Raw genomic sequence first — 19073 nt, forward strand, 5'->3', positions numbered from 1 at the left:
GATAAAGGCATGCCGTGGGTGATCAGGCCACGCTTCCACTCAAATGGAGTGCGCAAGTTCCAAAGACTAGTCTTACCAAGTTTTAGTTGTCTGGACTCCAAGTGCCAGTTCCTTCCCGGTGTTCAGCCACTGCGTTGATCCTCCACGGGGGCCTGCCACACACTGCTCTGGCGAGGTGTCCCACCGGGGCAAATGCCTTCCCGGGAGCGCTCTCAGGATCCGCGTCGCTCCGTCGCTCCGGCTGGTTGGAGTCCCCAGCAGGGATGTTTCACAGGGCAGGCTAAAGGTGCCTAAGAAGCTGCCTCGACCATCCATTAATCACCTCGCTTCCCGGTCAGCGAACCAAGAAATGTAGCAGGATGAGCTGCAGACAAAACCCCTCAGACACTGAGATAGTGAAGGGAGTGGCTTTAATCAGCTGGGAGAATCGGCAGGCTAGCGTCTCAGAATCCAAGCTCATCAGATGCTCAACTTCTGTCCCTTTTAAGGGCTCACAACTCTAAGGGGGTCCGTGTGAGAGGGTCGTGATCGATTGGGCAAGCCAGGGGGTATGTGACAGGGGCTGCAAGCATCGGTGGTCACAGTGAAACAGAACAGAAGGGGAGATTTCACAATGTCCTTCCATACAATGTCCTTCCATACAATGTCTGGAATCTATAGATAACAACAGTTGCTAGGTCAGGGGTCAAATTTTAACTACCGGGCTTAGGTCAGGCAGGCCCAGGCCTGGTTTCGGGTCTGGTTCCTAGGCGCCGGGCTACCTGCCTTTAGTTTCACTTCTCTTTCCTTTTCTGAGTATAAAACAATATAAAACAATATGAGAGGGTCTGTCTCTTCCCTTAACAGGGAATCACTAGTTCAAACCATTTAGTCCTGAGACTGGGGATAGAGAATAAGAGGTCTTTGGATTTTTCCCTGGAAGACAGATCTAATATACTTGTCTCATGTTGTTTATTTATTTTCATATAAGGAATATTATGAGGGCTATCTTTGGGACAATCCATTCTACTTCCTCATGGAAGTAGATAGTATGGTATTCAATAACAGTGATGATGACCAGGACAATAATGATGGTGTCTCATATCCTTTCCCCATCTAACCTAAACAGTATGAGGGGAAAATGCTTGTTAATCTTATAATATTCTTAGCTGTATCTCTATCCCACATTAAAGTTAGGCCTGAGAAAGGCCAGTTTTAAAATATCTTTACCATTGCTGAAGGGATAGTTCACAACAGTCAGAAGACATTTGTTTATTCATGTATTCAATCATTTATTGAGTTCCTACTATGTTCAGGAACTACTAAGTGCTCTATTCATTAGCCAGGGCCTCTGTAAAAAAGTACTACAAATGGATGGCTTACAACAGAAATTTGTCTCATAGTTCTCGGGGGTAGGAGTCTGAGATCAAGGCATCTTTTCTTCTGGGGACCATGAGGAAGAATCTGTTTCACGCCCACCTGCTAGCTTCTGCTGGTTGCTGGCAATCTTTGGTGTTCCAAAGACGGCTTGTAGAAGCATCACTCTAATCACTGCCTTCATCTCACATGGCATTCTCCCTGTGTGTTGTTTGTGTCCAAATTTCTCCTTGTTATAAGGGCATCAGTTATATTGGATTAGAGGCCCACCCTACTCCAGCATGATCTCATCTTGACTAATTGTATCTGCAACAACTCTCTTTTCAAATAAGGTCACACTTTGAAGTCCTAGAGGCTAAGAATTTAACATATGAATTTTGTGGGGACATGTGTCAACAAGTGCCAAAGCCCTGAATATCAATAAAGTCTGCTCTCTGCCCTCAAGGAGCTCTCACAGAAGAGGACGAGAGAGATAATGTGTTAGTCGTTTTCACGTTGCTATAAGGAACTACCTGAGACTGGGTAATTTATAAACAAAAGAGGTTTAATTGACTCACAGTTCCACATGGCTGGGGAGGCCTCAGGGAAATTATAATCATGACAGAAGGCAAAGGGGAAGCAAGGTGTGTCTTACATGGAGACAGCGAGCAAAGGAGGAAGTGCCAAACTTTAAACCATCAAATCTCATGAGAACTCCCTCACTATCATGAGAACAGCATGGGGGGAACCGCCCTCATGATCCAATCACTTCCCAACAGGTCTCTCCCCTGACACTCGGGGATTACAATTCAGGATGAGATTTGGGTGAGGACACAGAGCCAAACCGTATCAGATAACATTAAAAGTTGAATGTAGTGAGGGCAATGATAGAGTCATGCAATAGAGAATTGTGGAAGTTCAGAGAAGAAAGGGTATGTAGCCAACCTTGGGACATTGATGACAGTTTCTAGGAGGCTACATCTGAGCTGAGACTTAAGATGAACTCAAATGAGGGGCAATGAGAAGTGTGCTGAGGATACAGCATAAGCAAAGGCATGGAGAGGAGAAACAGCTCTGGGTGTGCAGGGAACTGTCACCTGCTTGCTGTTGGTGAAGGGTAGATTGCTAGGCAGAGAGTGGCAAGAAAGGATAGAATGAGGCTTTGGAAAGTCTTGTGTGTCACAGAAAGGAGGCCTGGGTTCATGCCATTAGGCAATAGGAGCTCCCAGTCAGAGGGTCATGACCTGGATGGGGGTAGTGGCTTGCTATTGTGGTAGTATAGGGTAGCAGTAGGACTAGAAAGGAGAGAATTAGCTAGGTTAAATTAATCAGGGCTTAGGAACGGGAGAAGAGGGAGTATATCAGAAGCAGCAATAAAGAACCATTGCAAGATAGCTTGGAAAATCTCCATCATTACAGCTGAATATGAGAAGACAGAGCTTTCCTTCAAACTTTATTATTTTCAAAAATATATATTTAAAAATTTCTGATTCTTGATTTTCTCACAAACAGGATTATTGCCATTTCATTGACTAAGATCAGCTTCCATCAAACTTTCTATACCATCCAGATGCTCATGGCCAATGTCCTAGGCCTGGTCACTTGTAAACATTATAAAGAACGACAGACCAACCTTCGAAATAAAGTCATGACACTGTTGGATGAAAAGTTCTACTGTCTTCTTAATGACATTTTCCATGTTCAGGTAACTAGCTAGTATTATACTTCTGCACAAATAGCCATGGGCAGGCACAGCAACTCCTCTCTGGTGCATTGTGACTTAGCATCTCTTTGGTCTGTATATCTGGAGTATCCAGATGGTGAGTAAATGGCTCCCAATCCTCTTTGGATGTGCATCCACATTCTTGACATATTAGAGGTATCTTGAAATACCATACTCAAGAAAATCCAAATGGCCACCTGCTGACTAATTTTTTTCTTACCTTTCTATCATAGCTATACTAGCTACTCTGGGACACAAAGTCACTCTGTTCCTACAAGTGATGCCAGTGCAGACTATGCCCTGTCTTTTCCTGAATTATCTAACACAAGGGTCCTCAACCCCTGGTACTAGTCCATGGCCTGTTAGAAACCAGACCACACAGCAGGAGGTAACCAGTGGGTGAGCAAGTGAAGCTTCATCTCTATTTATAGCCACTCCCCATTGCTCACATTACCACCTAAGCTCCTCCTGTCAGATCAGCAGCAGCATTAGAGTCTCATAGGAGCATGAACCCTATTGTGAACTGTGCATGCAAGGGATCTAGGTTCCATGCTCCTTATGAGAATCTAATGCCTGATGATCTGTCACTGGCTCCCATCAGCCTCAGATGGGACCATCTAGTTGCAAGGAAACAAGCTCAGGGCTCCCACTGATTCTATCTACATTACGGTGAGTTGTATAATTATTTCATGATATATTACAATGTAATAATAATAGAAGCAAAGTGCACAATAAATGTAATGCACCTGAATTATCCCAAAATCATCCCCTCCTGCCCCAGTTCATGAAAAAAATTATTTTCCACAAAACTGGTCCCTGGTGCCAAAAAGGTTGGGACCACTTATCTAACACATGAGGATTTTAAGACACAGAATAGTTAAGTGTTTTGCCCAAAGTTGCACAGCCAGTAGTTCCCTTTGCTATTTTCCCATACTCAATATTCTCGTAATTCTTTGTACAGTTCCCCATTTCTCAGGAGATTTCCAGGATGAGAACCTTGAAAAAGCAAAAACAATTGGAAATATTGTTTATGAAGATGTTGAAGCGGGTAAGAGCATCTGTGGGTCAAGAAGTAGGGGGAAGAAAACTGGGCAAATCACCACAAAGCCAGGTGGTTTGAGGAGTTCAGACCGCATTGGCAAGAGGCTTTTGAAGTATGTGAAGGCTTTATCCTAAAGTGCTTCGTTCTCTTCCATCCTTCCAAACTTCAAGCTAAAGTTCTGTTTAGAATTTAGATGCCTTGAAAAGAGTCCCTTAACATTACTCCTAGGAGTCTGGCGTCTCTCAGCACTCATTTTTTCATCCTTTGTTGAGATATAATGTACCAAAGTGGTTACATATGCAGGCTCTGTAGTCAGACCACTGAGGTTTGAACCCCCAGGCCTATCACTTGCTACCTGAGCAACCTCGAGCAGTGACTTATCCTCTCTATGTTTCTGCTTTATCATCTATCAAATGGAGGAAAATAATAGTACGTAGCTCACTGGGATGTAAGTTTAAATGACTAGATTATATGTAGAAACATTTAGAACAGTGCCTCTTTCATAAGAAACACTCAACAAGTGTTAGCTCTCTCTCTCCCAGTAATATCATGACTGTCTGCTATATATTGATCACCAAATTTATATTTCAGTCCCCACCTCTCTTATAAACACCAAAACCATATTCCTAAGAGCCTTGTATGTATTCCACTTGGATGTAGTGACTCATGCTGAGTTGAGTGTCTAATGCCAAATTCAGTTTTTTACTATAGTGCCCTTTCTTCTTCATCCTGATCCTGATCCTGATCCTTGATTTCATTAGCAGCAAATTATGCCATTCTGTATCACTTAAAGTTATCCTTGCCTTCTTTTTCACCCACATTCCCGCATTTACTCACTGCCAAGTCCTACTATTTTTACCTCAAACAGTCTCTGGAATCTCCTTGTCCTCCCTTCCTATTGCCATAGTTCAGGCTCTTATCATCTTTTCCTGGACTATTTCCATAGATTTCAAAAAAACTCTGTGCTTCACACCTCTCTGCTTCAATTCATCCTTCATATAATTCTCAGAGTATATGCAAATCACACCAACCCATACTTTATACTCTCAAAATAAGTCCCAGTGGTAATAAGATAAAAGCCAAAAGATTTTTTTTAACCTAGAGAAATGGTGCTCATCTTTCAATGTCACCTCTTTGGTGAGAACTTCCCCAGATCACTAGACAAGACTAATTATTCTTCCATCAGGCTTCTGTAAGGCTTTGAACACATTTCTAGTTATACTATACACTCTATACTATTATGGTATATTGCCATTCATTACTTATAAATCTGTTTCTCTCTCCCTCAGGAGATCGTGAGCCTCTTTTTTTTTGTTTTTGAGACAGAGTCTTGCTCTGTCACCCAGGCTGAAGTGCAATGGTGCAGTCTTGGCTCACTGCAACCTCTGCCTCCCAGGTTCAAGCAATTCTCCTGCCTCAGCCTCCCAACTAGCTGGGACTACAGGCATGCACCACCACACCCAGCTAATTTTTGTATTTTTAGTAGAAATGGGGTTTCAGTATGTTGGCCAGGCTCTTCTCAAACTCCTGACCTCGTGACCCGCCCACCTCAGCCTCCCAAAGTGCTGGGATTACAGGCGTGAGCCACCACACCTGGCCTGTGAGTTTCTTAAGAACAGAGAGTCTCTTAACATTTCTGTATCACTATTGATGAGCAATGTGCCTCATAGTTGTACATAATAAATGATCGATATAAGTTGGTGGCATTGTATTATATTTATAATACAGCTTTCTTCTTCTGCACTTCAGGTCATAGGCAAGACAATATCAGTAGTTTCTAAGTGTCAGGCTTTAGACTGTTTGCATCACAAGTATTTACAAGAAGCTCCTTTAAAAATATGGATTTGTGAGTTCTAACTCTAAAGATTAAAAAAGTAGGATGTGGATTGGGCCTAGGAACCTATTTAGTTGTTTGCTTTTGAAAACTTTTCAGTTGGTACTGAAGCAGAATCTTGTTTGCAAACTGCTACCAAAGCTGTGTTTGATTATGTACTGACAAGTCTTTGGACCATTAACTATCTGTGTGACCCTGGGCAAGTTACTTAACCTCTCTGTGCCCAAATTTTCTCAGTAAATAGATTCAATAGTACCACTTTATATGGACATTGTGAGGATTAAATGAGTTAATTTTGTAAAGAGCATCCTGCAGTACTTGGAACATAGTAAGTACAATGTAAGTGTTGGCTTTTTTTCACTTTAGAGAGAACCCAATCCTCATTTTAAATTGTAAGAAACCAGGCCAATGTTTTATTATTGAATTCATGCTTTTTTGTTCCTGCTTTATTCTCTTCCATTTATGAATAATTCATTAACAAGGCTATCCCAAGATTAAAACTTAAATTTCTATCTGCTCCATCTTTTTAAAGATATCAGTCAAAATCAAAACAATGTAGTGCTTACCTCCTCATTAATTAAACTGTTCTCAGGGCTAGTCAAAGGGCTAAGTATTTGGTGACAGAATGGGGCTGCAGGAGTAGACTAACGCATGTGTAAACAAGGCAGGTTATAACACTTTATAATGACTGTCAAGCACAAAGAGAAAGAATGGGTTAACTCAATCTCTTCTCAGAGGGAAACAAAAAGCAGCCATTAGCAGTCCGGAGCAGTGAGAATTGGGGAGCGGGTTTTCTGCATTGTGACACCTTACACAGTGGTAAGGCAGAGCGTGCTATGTAAGTGGTTGATGCTAAAATGTAGGCTCCATATTTTGTTTGAGACTGTATTCCCAGTACCTAGAACAGCACCTGACCCTGATAGATGCACAATAAATGCTTAATGAGTGAATAAATAATTCAGACTACTTAGGGGAGGGTAGTCTATATGAGAAAAGGGACACATGATCTGTTTTTTAAGTGTAACACATACCACATTTCAAACTAGAACAGCATCAGCTGCCAGCAGGGCGAGGACTAGTTTCGTTTAGCACTTAGCCCAGGGGGTGCTCAGTAAGCATGTGTTGAATATATGTTGGTTGAATAAATGTCAAGTAGATTTCCCCAGGAGAACTTTATCGTTCAATAGATTAAAATGACTCATAATTAACAAACCAGTTATTTTTATGTAATGGGCACTTCAGTTGGCTTTTGTGGGTACCCCAAAACTCCATCTATCCTCCAAATTTGCACTATCTTTACACAAAGGTTTGACCAAGTAAGAGTCCATTCCAGCCAGCTTTGTCCAAATAGCCACAAATTCTAAGTTAATGGAATATAAATGAATGCAAAGTTACTGGAAAGAAAAGATTGAACTTAGTTCTTTCGCTGCATCATAAGCAAACCAGGAAACTCAATGGATACATATGCATACCCATACACATGTAAAAAAACCTGACATCCTATAGTGTTTCTCTTTCTCTTTCTGTATCTTGTCCAGACAGTGAAAGAGGAAAAGATTATTTTTATCATTGATGAGGCCCAGTTTGTGGATTCGACCTCCTGGAGATTTATGGAGAAGCTTATCCGGACTCTTCCTATCTTCATCATTATGTCCCTGTGTCCCTTCGTTAACATTCCCTGTGCAGCTGCCAGTGCCATAATGAAGAACAGGAACACCACCTACATCACCGTTGGTGCAGTACAGCCTAACGACATCTCCAACAAGATCTGTCTTGACCTCAATGTGAGCTGCATCCCCAAAGAACTGGACTCGTAAGTAACCTCTTTCTATTCTGAACTCTCGACATCTGCATTCATTCCTTCGGTCCAGACTTCATCAGATTTCTTAGTATGTGTCTTGATGTGCCTAGTTCAGTATCTTTCCTGGCCCCACCTTTTTAAAAATTTTTCTTTTCTTTTTTTCTGTCTTCTTTTGAGACAGGGTCTCACTCTGTCACCCAGGCTGGAGTGTAGTGGTGTCATCATGGCTCACTGCAGCCTTGACCTCCTGGGCTCAAGCCATCCTCCTGCCTCAGCTATCTGAGTATCAGAACTACAGGGGTGCACCTCTGGTAAATTTTTTATTTCTGTAGAGATGGGGTCTCACAGTGTTGCCCAGGCTGATCTGGAACTCCTGGACTCAAGCAATCCTCCCATCTCAGCCTCCCAAAATGCTGGGATTACAGGTGTGAGCCACCATGCTTGGTCTGGTCCACCTTTTGAAGGGGCCATTCATAATGCTTGGTAGGATGGATGTTGCTCACCTTTTCCATGTTGTCTCCCTGTTAACGCCTTCTCAAACTTTGCTTAGTGAAAGGCTCTATTTCCCTTTCATCATGGGGGGGTATGGGTATACTCACTTTAACCTGCAGTGACTAAGAGCATCGTTATGGGCAAGTGACAAGAAAGGCAAACTGGTAAGCGTTAAAGACCATGACCTGCAACTAAGCAAGGTCTTACCTGGCTGGTAATGGTGTGGTCTGGTATTGGTGTTCTCTGTCTATGGCAGATGTGGAAAGCTGACTCACTGGTGAGTGCTCTCTGAGCTTCTCAGTGATTCCTCTACCGGGGTTTTCTTTGTTTTTTGTTTGTTTGTTTGTTTGTTTTTTGTTTTTTAGACCTAGTTTCACTCTTGTTGCCCAGGCTGGAATGCAATGGCACGATCTCGGCTCACCGCAACCTCCACCTCCCAGGTTCAAGCGATTCTCCTGCCTCAGCCTCCCGAGTAGCTGGGATTGCAGGCATGCCCCACTAAGGCCAGCTAATTTTGTATTTTTAGTAGAGATGAGGTTTCTCCATGTTGGTCAGGCTGGTCTTGAGCTCCCGACCTCAGATGATCTGCCCTCCTTGGCCTCCCAAAGTGCTGGGATTACAGGTGTGAGCCACCGAGCCTGGCTCTCCTGGGGTCCTGACAGCAGTCACCTTAACAACATAGAGAATGTTTCTTCTTTAGCTGGCTGTTTACAGCCCATCTTAGTATCTGCAATGAGGTTGCCCCGCTTCTGGAAGAAAGATGTCTTGAACAAAGGCTCATTTAAGATAACCCCAGGCACCAATTTGGCACTCATTCTCTCTGTCTGTCTCTCTCTCTCTCTCTCTCCCCCTTCTCTGTTTAAATTATATAGAACACGTATATCTTTCCAAAGCCAAAAAGGTACATCCTTAGTCTTGCTTCACTCCCTTATCCTATAGGTAACCATTTTGATTAGTTTTTGGCTTATCCTTCCAATGTCTGTTTTAAAAACTATAAATAAAGTGTGTGCACACTTATTGTGTACACACATAAGTGAAATAAAAAGAAAACAAAGCAATGCCTCAAAATTGAAAACAAACAGAAACAAATGAAGAATGACAAGAAATTATTTTCAAGTGATTGAGAAGACTTAAATGTTTTTCCTTCCTAAAAGATGTATCTTCAATGTAAACAGATTGCCTTGTTTTCACTACAGGTACCTGGTGGAGGGAAGCTGTGGGATTCCATTTTACTGTGAAGAATTGCTTAAAAACCTGGAACATCACAAGGTATTCGTTTTCCAACAAACGGAGTCTGAGGAAAAGACAAATAGGACCTGGAATAACCTGTTCAGTAAGTCCCACAGTGATGGTTCTTTGTTACTCTGTTCTGCCTAACTTAAGTCTTCATTCAGAGAAGATAGCAAAAATGGGCTATTCCACAGGCTGCTTCCTGTAGAGTCAGAGGGTTCTGGGGAGCCAGGAATTATTGGATCTGATATTCCAGATTGTAAGAGAACTTAACATTGCCTAGGACTCACTGGACTCGGCTAAAGATTGTGTAACTATGGCCGGGTGCGGTGGCTCACGCCTACATCTCAGCACTTTCGGAGACCGAGGTGGGCAGGTCACTTGAGGTCAGGAGTTCAAGGCAAGCCTGGCCAACATGGTGAAACCCCGTCTGTACTAAAAATACAAAAATTAGCCAGATATGGTGGTGGGTGCCTGTAATCCCAGCTACTCAGGAGGCTGAGGCAGGAGAATCTCTTGAGCCCGGGAGGTGGAGGTTGAAGTGAGCTGAGATTGCATCACTGCACTCCAGCCTGGGCAACAGAGTGAGACTCTGTCTCAAAAAAAAAAAAAAAAAAAAAAAAGTAACTGTAGTAAAAATGAAAGAGCATTGACAAATCTTAAGGCCCAGAACTGAAGGGCTGCTTTGATGTTATCTTCAAAAAGCCTTTCCTTTTTTGCCAGAGGTAAAATTGCTAGTATGAAGTGAGTTATCAACAAAGATCCCGTGCTACACAGATATACACAGGGATGAAATAGGAAGTGATGGCATGAAGGAGGCCAGTTGGAATTTTTAGGAAAATAATTTTACTGCAGGGAGAAGGGTGGGGGCCAGAGAATACAAGTTGGAAAGTAGAGAATTAAGGCTAGATAGAGCAGGCTTTAATTAGGACTTTTTTTGTTTGCACTCCCTTGGTGTTTCTGAGTTGCTAGATTCTTCAGCCCTAAGTCTTGAACATGTGAGGCAAAAAGAAAGCCCTGCCATGTGACCCACTACCACATTTTTCCTTGGGTCCTAAGGTCCCTAGCTGGTCTGACTTCTCTCCACCTTCAATGTCATCTTCTGTTTGTTTTACACATAATGTCTAGGGGTTTTAATTATATTTAGCAGGAGGAATAGGGAAAAATGTACCAACTCTCTCTTCCTGGAATTGGAAGCCTCTTCATTTTTTTGGACTCAAATTAAGTAATAAGATGATTTAACAGCTATAAGCACGACGTGTATTAATATTACTAAACCTAGAGGGTCAAAACTTATTCCTCTGCAACTAAATTTAAAGAGAAGAATATAGATGTGAGATCAGTGTCATGTTGAGGTGAATATGGTGCAATAAAGGACTTGTGGTGCTGCTGTCTTTATGTAGCAGGATAGAAAATCACCACCTAAAGGTGACAATGAGGGAAATTTCGTAAGAAAGGTTCCTCTTGCTTCCTAAAAACCCCTGCCTCCCGGGTGAATGAATGATGCTCGGATGTCCCTATCCATGTTTCGGTCTGTGCTGCATCTGTTGCCTCTCACTTCTTGGTCAATAGCATGACTACGGGACCAGGTGGCCCCTGAGGGCACATCTGTAGGAGAAATGAGACAGATGATTGTCTGAGAGAACAGGGCAAAGCTCCACCTTTTTTTTTTTTTAAGGAACAAGAAACATTAGCTTGCTTTTTAAGGAAAGATCGATTTTTTTTTTCTTTCTGGATGATTGTGATGAAAAAATAGAGAAGACTTTCTCTGGCCAAATTAGTTTTAAAGATGATAATGGATCATTAAATAGATAATGACTGCTATGATTATTATTTTTAGACTAAATAATTCCATTATAATAATATTAAGATGCCAATGGATTAAAGGAAAGCGATATGTAAATATAAATACTATAAATACTATTTCTAAATTTTATACATTTGTTTACTTGTTCAATAAATGTTTATGTAGTATCTGTTATGAGCTTTTTTTTTGAGACAGAGTCTCACTCTGTCGCCCAGGCTGGGGTGCAGTGGAGTGATCTTGGCTCACTGCAATCTCCATTTCCCAGGCTCAAGCAATTCTCCTGCCTCAGCCTCCCATGTAGCTGGGATTACAGGCATGCACCACTACCGCCCAGCTAATTTTCATATTTTTAGTAGAGACAGAGTTTTGCCATGTTGGCCAGGCTGGTCTTGAACTCCTGACCTCAAATGATCCACCTGCCTCGGCCTCCCAAAATGCTGGGTTTACAGGTGTGAGCCACCGCACCTGGCCCTGTTATGAGCTTTTTAAAACATAATCAGGTGTCTTTTCTATTTAAAACCCTTCAGTATCTTTTGTGTCTTAATTTTAAAAAAATGAAATTAAGGAGAGATTCTGGTTACACAATATTGTGAATGCACTACAGGCCGCTGAATTGTATACTTTAAAATAATTAATTGCATGTTGGGTGAATTTCACTTCAATTAAAAAAAATATGATACATAATCCTGGACTGGATCCTATACTGGAAGAAAAGAGAATGTTAAAGGATATTATTTGATCAATTCACAAAATTGGGATATGGACAGTAGACTCAAGTATTGTATCAATATCAAATTTCTTTTCTTTTCTTTTCTTTTTTTTTTGAGAAACTCTGTTGCCCAGGCTGGAGTGCAGTGACACGATCTTGGCTCACTGGACCCTCTGCCTCCTGGGTTCAAGCAATTCTCTGCCTCAGCCTCCCAAGTATCTGGGATTACAGGCAACTGCCACCACGCCTGGCTAATTTTGTTTTGCATTTTTAGTAGAGATGGGGTTTCATCACCTTGGCCAGGCTGGTCTTGAACTCCTGAACTTGTGATCCACCTACCTCGGCCTCCCAAAGTGCTGAGATTACAGGCGTGAGCCACTGTGCCCCACCAATGTTAAGTTTCTTGAACGTGATAACTATATTCTAGTTATATGAGAGAGTGTTGGCCAGGTGCAGTGGCCCACACCTATAATCCCAGTACTTTGGGAGTCTGAGGCGGGCGGATCGCTTGAGCCCAGGAGTTTGAGACCTTCCTGGGCAACATGACAAAACCCTGTCTCTACTAAAAACACAAAAATTAGCCGGGTGTGGTGTCACACGCCTGTAGTCCCAGCTACCTGGGAGGCTGAGGTGGGAGATTGCTTGAGCCAGGGAGGTTGAGGCTGCAGCAAGCTATGATCACGCCTCTCCACTCCAGCCTGGGCAACAGGAGTGAGACCCTGTCTCAAAAAATACAAAACATGGCCGGGCGCGGTGGCTCACGCTTGTAATCCCAGCACTTTGGAGGTCAGGAGATCGAGACCACAGTGAAACTCCGTCTCTACTAAAAATACAAAAAAATTAGCCGGGCGTGGTGGCGGGCGCCTGTAGTCCCAGCTACTTGGAGAGGCTGAGGCAGGAGAATGGCGTGAACCCGGGAGGCGGAGCTTGCAGTGAACCGAGATCGCTCCACTGCACTCCAGCCTGGGTGACAGAGAGAGACTCTGTCTCAAAAAAAAAAAAAAAAAAAAAAATACAAAACAAATAAACAAAAGAGTGTCAATATTTTTAGAAAATACAGAGTAAAGTATTTGGGAGTATAGGGTGTGATGTGTGTGACTTATATTCAAATGCTTCAGAAAAATATGTACACATAGAAGGAACCTAGGATATAGTAAATAGGGCAAAGGCTGACAAAAGGCGAACCTGAGTAGGGAGTACATTCTGTCTATCACCCTTTTATTTCTTTCACACAGTTGAATTACATTATGAGATCATCCTTTTAATGTATTTATCTATTGTTTAATGTTTGTCTCCCATTAGAATGTGAGCTTCATGAGGCAGGGAGAGAGCTTCTTGTGCTCTCCTGAATCCCCAATCCTAGGAAAATTCCTAGCACCTAGAGGCAATCAGTTAATACTGGTTGAGTGATGGAAAGAATGGTTGTCTCAGTGCTAGGTCCTGGAAGGGGAAATAAGCATAAAAGAGCATGGACCACATCATACCCTTGAGCCCCACTCTCCTACTCCCAACACACACACATACACACACACACACACAGTCCCCTTTTTAGTATGCTATCCTCCCTTGGCTTCCCTGACCCCACACTCCTCCTGTTCCCCTCTCTGACCAGTCCTCAGATAATCCTTGGCTCTCTCCCTGGGTCTACTCCTCCTGGGACATTCTTCAAGTTCTATCCTTAACCCTTTCCTTTTGCTAGCTTGCCAGAATTGGAAACAACTCTTTCCCCAGTTGTTTTCATTTACTCATCTATTTCTCAGCCTTCGTGTGTGTGTCGAACCCTAACCTCACCCTTAATTCCACACCCATATTTCCAATTGCCCATTGAACTATTCCACAGATTCCCTTAAACTTAATAAATCTAAAACTTCATGCATTATCCTCCCTCTCAACCACCCCTCCTTCTGTACTCCATGTCTCTGTCACTTCTATCACTGTCTTGCTTAGGCCCCATTTCCTCCATATCTTTAGTACTTGCTTTCTCCTTGCTGAACCATTTGCCTGGTTCTATCCATCCTCACTTCTTGACATTCCATTGTTATAGCTCCGTACATAGTCTTCCCTGTCCTAGTCTCTCGCCTTTTCCATATGCTGCTTCCAGTGCTACCTTCCTAAATATGACTAGTTGGATTACTGCTATCTCCTCTTCAGAAATCTGTGATCTTTCCCTCTTGTCTATAAAGTCCAGTCTTCATATTACGGTGTTCAATGCCCTCCATGCTCTGCTCCCAAACTAGCTCTCCAAACACGTCTCCCACATAGCACTTGAGCACTCCAGCCCCTGCACTTTAGTCACGCTGGGCAGCTCCATTCCCCTAACTCGCTAAGTACTCTGAGGTTCCTGTGCCTTTGTGTTGGCCTCTCCTCCACTTTCCGCTTAGAATATCTCTTCATCCTTCAAGGATCAATCAAAGTACTTCCTCCTCTATCAAGCCTTTCTGAATCCACCAAATCTGATTTAATTGTTATTTTCTGTTCCCACAACATGTTACTCTTTGCTCTTTAGCTCTTAAGTCACTCATCCTGGTGTTATAATTAGTTACTTATATATCTGTCTCCATAGATTTTTAAGCCTCTTGAGGGCTGGAAGCATGTGTTATTCACATTTATAGCCTTCACTGGATATGATGCACAGAAAGTCCTTAATAAATATGTCCTTTATTGATGTGAACTCTGGTGCTTACTGTTTGTGCCCAGTCACATGGCACTCATTTACTGCCTGGCAGTCCAGCTCTTTGTGTACATGACTTAGAGCTCTAGGAAATAAGGAACTTGGTTTTATTCACCTTCCTCTTTCCACCTCACCTAGCACAGTCTTGCAGCTACCAAGGACTACATGAATGGCTGAAGGGATAGAAAAATAATGCATTTTGGAGTACTAGGAAACCAAATTACTAGGCACATTTACTATTCAAACTTCACCATTTAAAATATCTCTTTCTGATAGTAGCTATGTTGTAATTAGAGTACAGTGCCTCACAGAATGTGTTTGTAACTGAGTGTGGGTATGTAAATGTACACATACAAATAAATGTTTCTGTATAACTGTAATACATTCTGATCATCTGTGAATCAAATGTTTGTAAAGCCTTATATCCTATGGAAGACATCAATAGTGCCAATTCTTTTGGTTGGGCAGGGTTGGCAGAGGGAGACAAAACATTTTTGAGTACATCTAGATTTTCATGAATCAGTTTTACTTAGAATAAGGTTTCCAGCGGCCTGGTGCAGTGTGGCTCATACCTGTAATCCCAGCACTTTGGGAGGCCGAGGCAGGCAGATCACTTGAGGTCAGGAGTTTGAGACCAGCCTGGCCAACATGGTGAAACCTCATCTCTACAGAAATTAGCCAGGCATGGTGGTGGGCGGCTGTAATCCCAGCTACTTGGGAGGCTAAGGCAGGAGAATCGCTTGAACCTGGGAGGTGGAGGTTGCAGTGAGCCAAGATCACGCCACTGCACTCCAGCCTGGGTGACAGTGAGAGACTCCGTCTCAAAAAAACAAAAAACAAAACAAAACAAAACAAAAAAAAGGTTTCCAGAATAGTTGGTGAGCCAATATACATCTCTGCCCAGTCTTCCTCATATGAGATCCATCTCAAAGTTCATTGGAAAATCAGACCTTATAAGACAGGATAATGACTCAACTTTTCTTCCCTTTTATACCCCTGTAGAGCGTTTCATTAAGCCAACAGAGAAGTTAAACATGGTTACTCTCCATAGTGATGAGGAAAGTGAAGAAGTCTGTCATCTCACAAGTGGTGTCAGACTGAAAAACCTGTCACCTCCAACGTCATTAAAAGGTAAGAAAATCTGGCTGGGCGCGGTGGCTCACGCCTGTAATCCCAGCATTTTGGGAGGCCAAGGCAGGCGTATCACAAGGTCAGGAGTTTGAGGCCAGCCTGGCCAATATGGTGAAACCCTGTCTCTACTAAAAATACAAAAAAATTAGCCAGGCACATGCCTGTAATCCCAGCTACTTGGGAAGCTGAGGCAGAAGAATTGCTTGAACCCGGGAGGCGGAGGTTGCAGTGAGCCACTGCACTCCAGCCTGGGTGACAGAGTGAGACTCCATCTCAAAAAAAAAAAAAGAAAAGAAAATCTGACCTAGTATTTATTTTCTAGTCCCTAAACTCCACTTTGGCTTTCTCTAGGATGTCTGTTTTTAAAATGAAAAAGAAAAACAGCAACATAGGTTGTTTGTCTGTTTGCTCTGTACTGCTGAAGCAGTGAGAAGGCTCCAGGGTAGGCTTGGCTTTTCTCCTAATTAAGAGCCATCTTTCCCCTGTGTATATTCTGGGATCTGCATAAAAGAATGAAATATTGTACATTTTCAATTAAACGGAAACCAAATAATGAGGGAGAAAATCTAATACCGAGATACTTCCTGTCATCCACTTTTATGAGAAAGAAATGACAAACAAGAGTTTATATGAAAGACATATTATTGGCCAGGCACGGTGGCTTACTCCTGTAATCCCAGATTTTGGGAGGCCAAGTCGGGCGGATCACTTGAGGTCAGGAGTTCGAGAGACCAGCCTGACCAACGTGGAGAAATCCCGTCTCTACTAAAAATACAAAAAAAAATTAGCCGGGCATGGTGGCGCATGCATGTAATCCCAGCTACTGGGGAGGCTGAGGCAGGAGAATTGCTTGAACCCAGGAGGCAGAGGTTGCAGTGAGCCGAGATCACGCTATTGCACTCCAGCCTGGGCAACAAGAGAAAAACTCCGTCTCAAAAAAAAAAAAAAAAGAAAAGAAAAGAAAGATGTATTATTATTCTTTTAAAGAAAAATGACTTTCAAGGAATGTTTTAGTATGAACTCATCTCCAATTCATGCCATCCATAAGCAACTTTCAATGTTTAGAAAGGTGGCCTAGGGACATCTCAAGGTCCTCAGTCTTCAAAAGAGTGCCATTTATGTTTCGTTCGCTGTGTCTACTAATGTAAGAAGGCGGTGGCTCACACCTGTAATCCCAGTACTTTGGGAGGCCGAGGCAGGTGGATCACCTGAGGTCAGGAGTTCGAGACCAGCCTGGTCAACATGGTGAAATCCCATCTCTCCTAAAAACACAAAAAATTAGCCAGGCATGGTGGTGGGTGCCTATAATCCCAGCTACTCAAGAGGCTGAGGCAGGAGAATTGCTTGAACCCAGGAGGCGGAAGTTGCAGTGAGCCAAGATTGGCCATTGCACTCCAGCTTGGGCGACAAGAGTGAGACTCCATCTCAGAAAAAAAAAAAAAGAGAGTGGACTAGCTTAGTTTCTACTGTGTTTTTTGGGCAAGTTGAGAAGTTCTAACTTTGTCTCTAACAGAAGGACAACCTGGTCAAAATGTCCAGAAAGCCACATGAGCTACGATATTCAAGCTTAGATGAAAAGTTGGGATAGGAGCTGTGAACTCTCTGACACTTGGTCATGACACAGAGATGATAATGTATGTCATGAGAATACATAAATTTCTAGGGCAGATAGAGAGAAACTAGGAGTTTCTAGGAGAAAGGGGAGCCAGAGAAGAAGATACAAAAGGACCAGCTGAGGAAGTCAACAAAGCACAGGAATGGCAGGGCCTGCTCCTTCTGACAATAGTGATTACAATGTCCTCTCCTCTCCTCACACATACTTGTCACACTTTAGCACAAAATCAGAACACCATGAAATCGATCTTAATTTTGTCAGGTCATTGTGCCGTGTGTCTTTCTAGGCCATAAGCCTGCATCTTTAGTACTCCCAGCACAAGTGCTATCCACAAATTAGGTACTAAACAAATACTTCTTTTGACTTAGCTTGGCTGAGTTTCTTTCAACAAGAACTGTAGAGCAGGCTGGTTGTGCACCTGCTCTTTATCAAATACAGCATATTTGATAAAGATAAATAACTAGTTTTCTACTGTGTGGCCTTCTACCTGCAGAAATCTCTCTGATCCAGTTGGATAGCATGAGACTTTCCCACCAAATGCTGGTGAGATGTGCTGCCATCATTGGCCTGACCTTCACCACTGAGTTGTTGTTTGAGATTCTCCCCTGTTGGAATATGAAGATGATGATCAAGGCCCTGGCAACCCTAGTGGAATCTAACATTTTTTGTTGTTTCCGGAATGGCAAGGAGCTTCAAACAGCCCTGAAACAGAATGATACCTCATTTGAGGTGCACTATCGTTCCTTGTCTCTGAAGCCCAGTGAAGGAATGGGTGAGTAGCACCTGGAGTGACCCAATTTCCTCTTAAGGACCCATCTAGATCAAAGAATTGACCTATGTTAGGTATAAGGGGCTGATCTGTTGCCCACTGCTTGGCTGAAAAACCCTTTTTGCTCTCTCCAGATCACGATGAAGAGGAAGAGCTTCGTGAACTGGAGAATGAGGTGATCGAGTGCCACAGGATTCGATTCTGTAGCCCTATGATGCAGAAAACAGCCTATGAGCTGTGGCTCAAGGACCAGAGAAAAGCCATGCACTTGAAATGTGCCCGCTTTTTAGAAGAAGATGCCCACAGATGTGACCACTGCCGAGGCAGGGACTTCATTCCCTTTCATCACTTCACAGTGAATATTCGGCTCAACGCTTTAGACATGGATGCCATTAAAAAGATGGCTATGTCTCATGGATTTAAAAGTAACCTACTTCATTTTAAAATTATCCTAACTGTTCTTGGGAAATCTAGAGACTAAGATCTAGAAGGAGTGGGTGTGGACCTTCAGGGCTTCAAGTCCCATAAGCGGCTTGGGCACAAAGAATGATGAGACTTCAGCAGCCTAGGCCAATGGGGAAGAGAAGAGTAAGGGAATGTACCTGTATTGAGTCTAGCAAACCAATCTCACTATAACTGTCAGGGAGGGTTTGGGGATAGGGGCTCTGGCAAAACGGGGTGTGACCAGAACTCAAACTAAAATATCCCACTTAATTCACACCAAAGGATGGAATACAAAGGAGGGTACAATCTGACATGATGACATGGTGTTTCTTGGCAGATAAGAATATTATTGCTTTGTTGGTCTAGTTTGAAACAGGTTCCAGTGGTAAAGAATATGATTGAGAGAGAATTAGCCAGGGCTAAGCAGGTCAGGGCTCCAGAAAAGAGGGCTTGGTTTCAGGGAAAGAATT

The 19073-nt window shown here is 42.8% G+C and overlaps 1 protein-coding gene across 3 annotated transcripts in view; it reads left to right on the forward strand.

Annotated features, from left to right (window-relative positions):
- The window catches only part of ADCY10 (adenylate cyclase 10), a 104600-nt gene that overhangs the window by 49632 nt on the left and 35895 nt on the right, over positions 1 to 19073 (forward strand). For all 3 annotated transcript variants that reach the window (XM_003258821.3, XM_004089823.3, XM_003258820.4), the window contains 7 exons: positions 2848 to 3040; positions 4020 to 4106; positions 7473 to 7747; positions 9424 to 9560; positions 15647 to 15775; positions 17884 to 18162; positions 18294 to 18584. In XM_003258821.3, coding sequence (XP_003258869.1) covers positions 2848 to 3040; positions 4020 to 4106; positions 7473 to 7747; positions 9424 to 9560; positions 15647 to 15775; positions 17884 to 18162; positions 18294 to 18584 — 1391 coding nt within the window. The remainder of the gene's footprint in view (positions 1 to 2847; positions 3041 to 4019; positions 4107 to 7472; positions 7748 to 9423; positions 9561 to 15646; positions 15776 to 17883; positions 18163 to 18293; positions 18585 to 19073) is intronic.

Source organism: Nomascus leucogenys, chromosome 12 (genome assembly GCF_006542625.1).
Source record: "Nomascus leucogenys isolate Asia chromosome 12, Asia_NLE_v1, whole genome shotgun sequence".
Lineage (NCBI taxonomy): Eukaryota > Metazoa > Chordata > Mammalia > Primates > Hylobatidae > Nomascus > Nomascus leucogenys.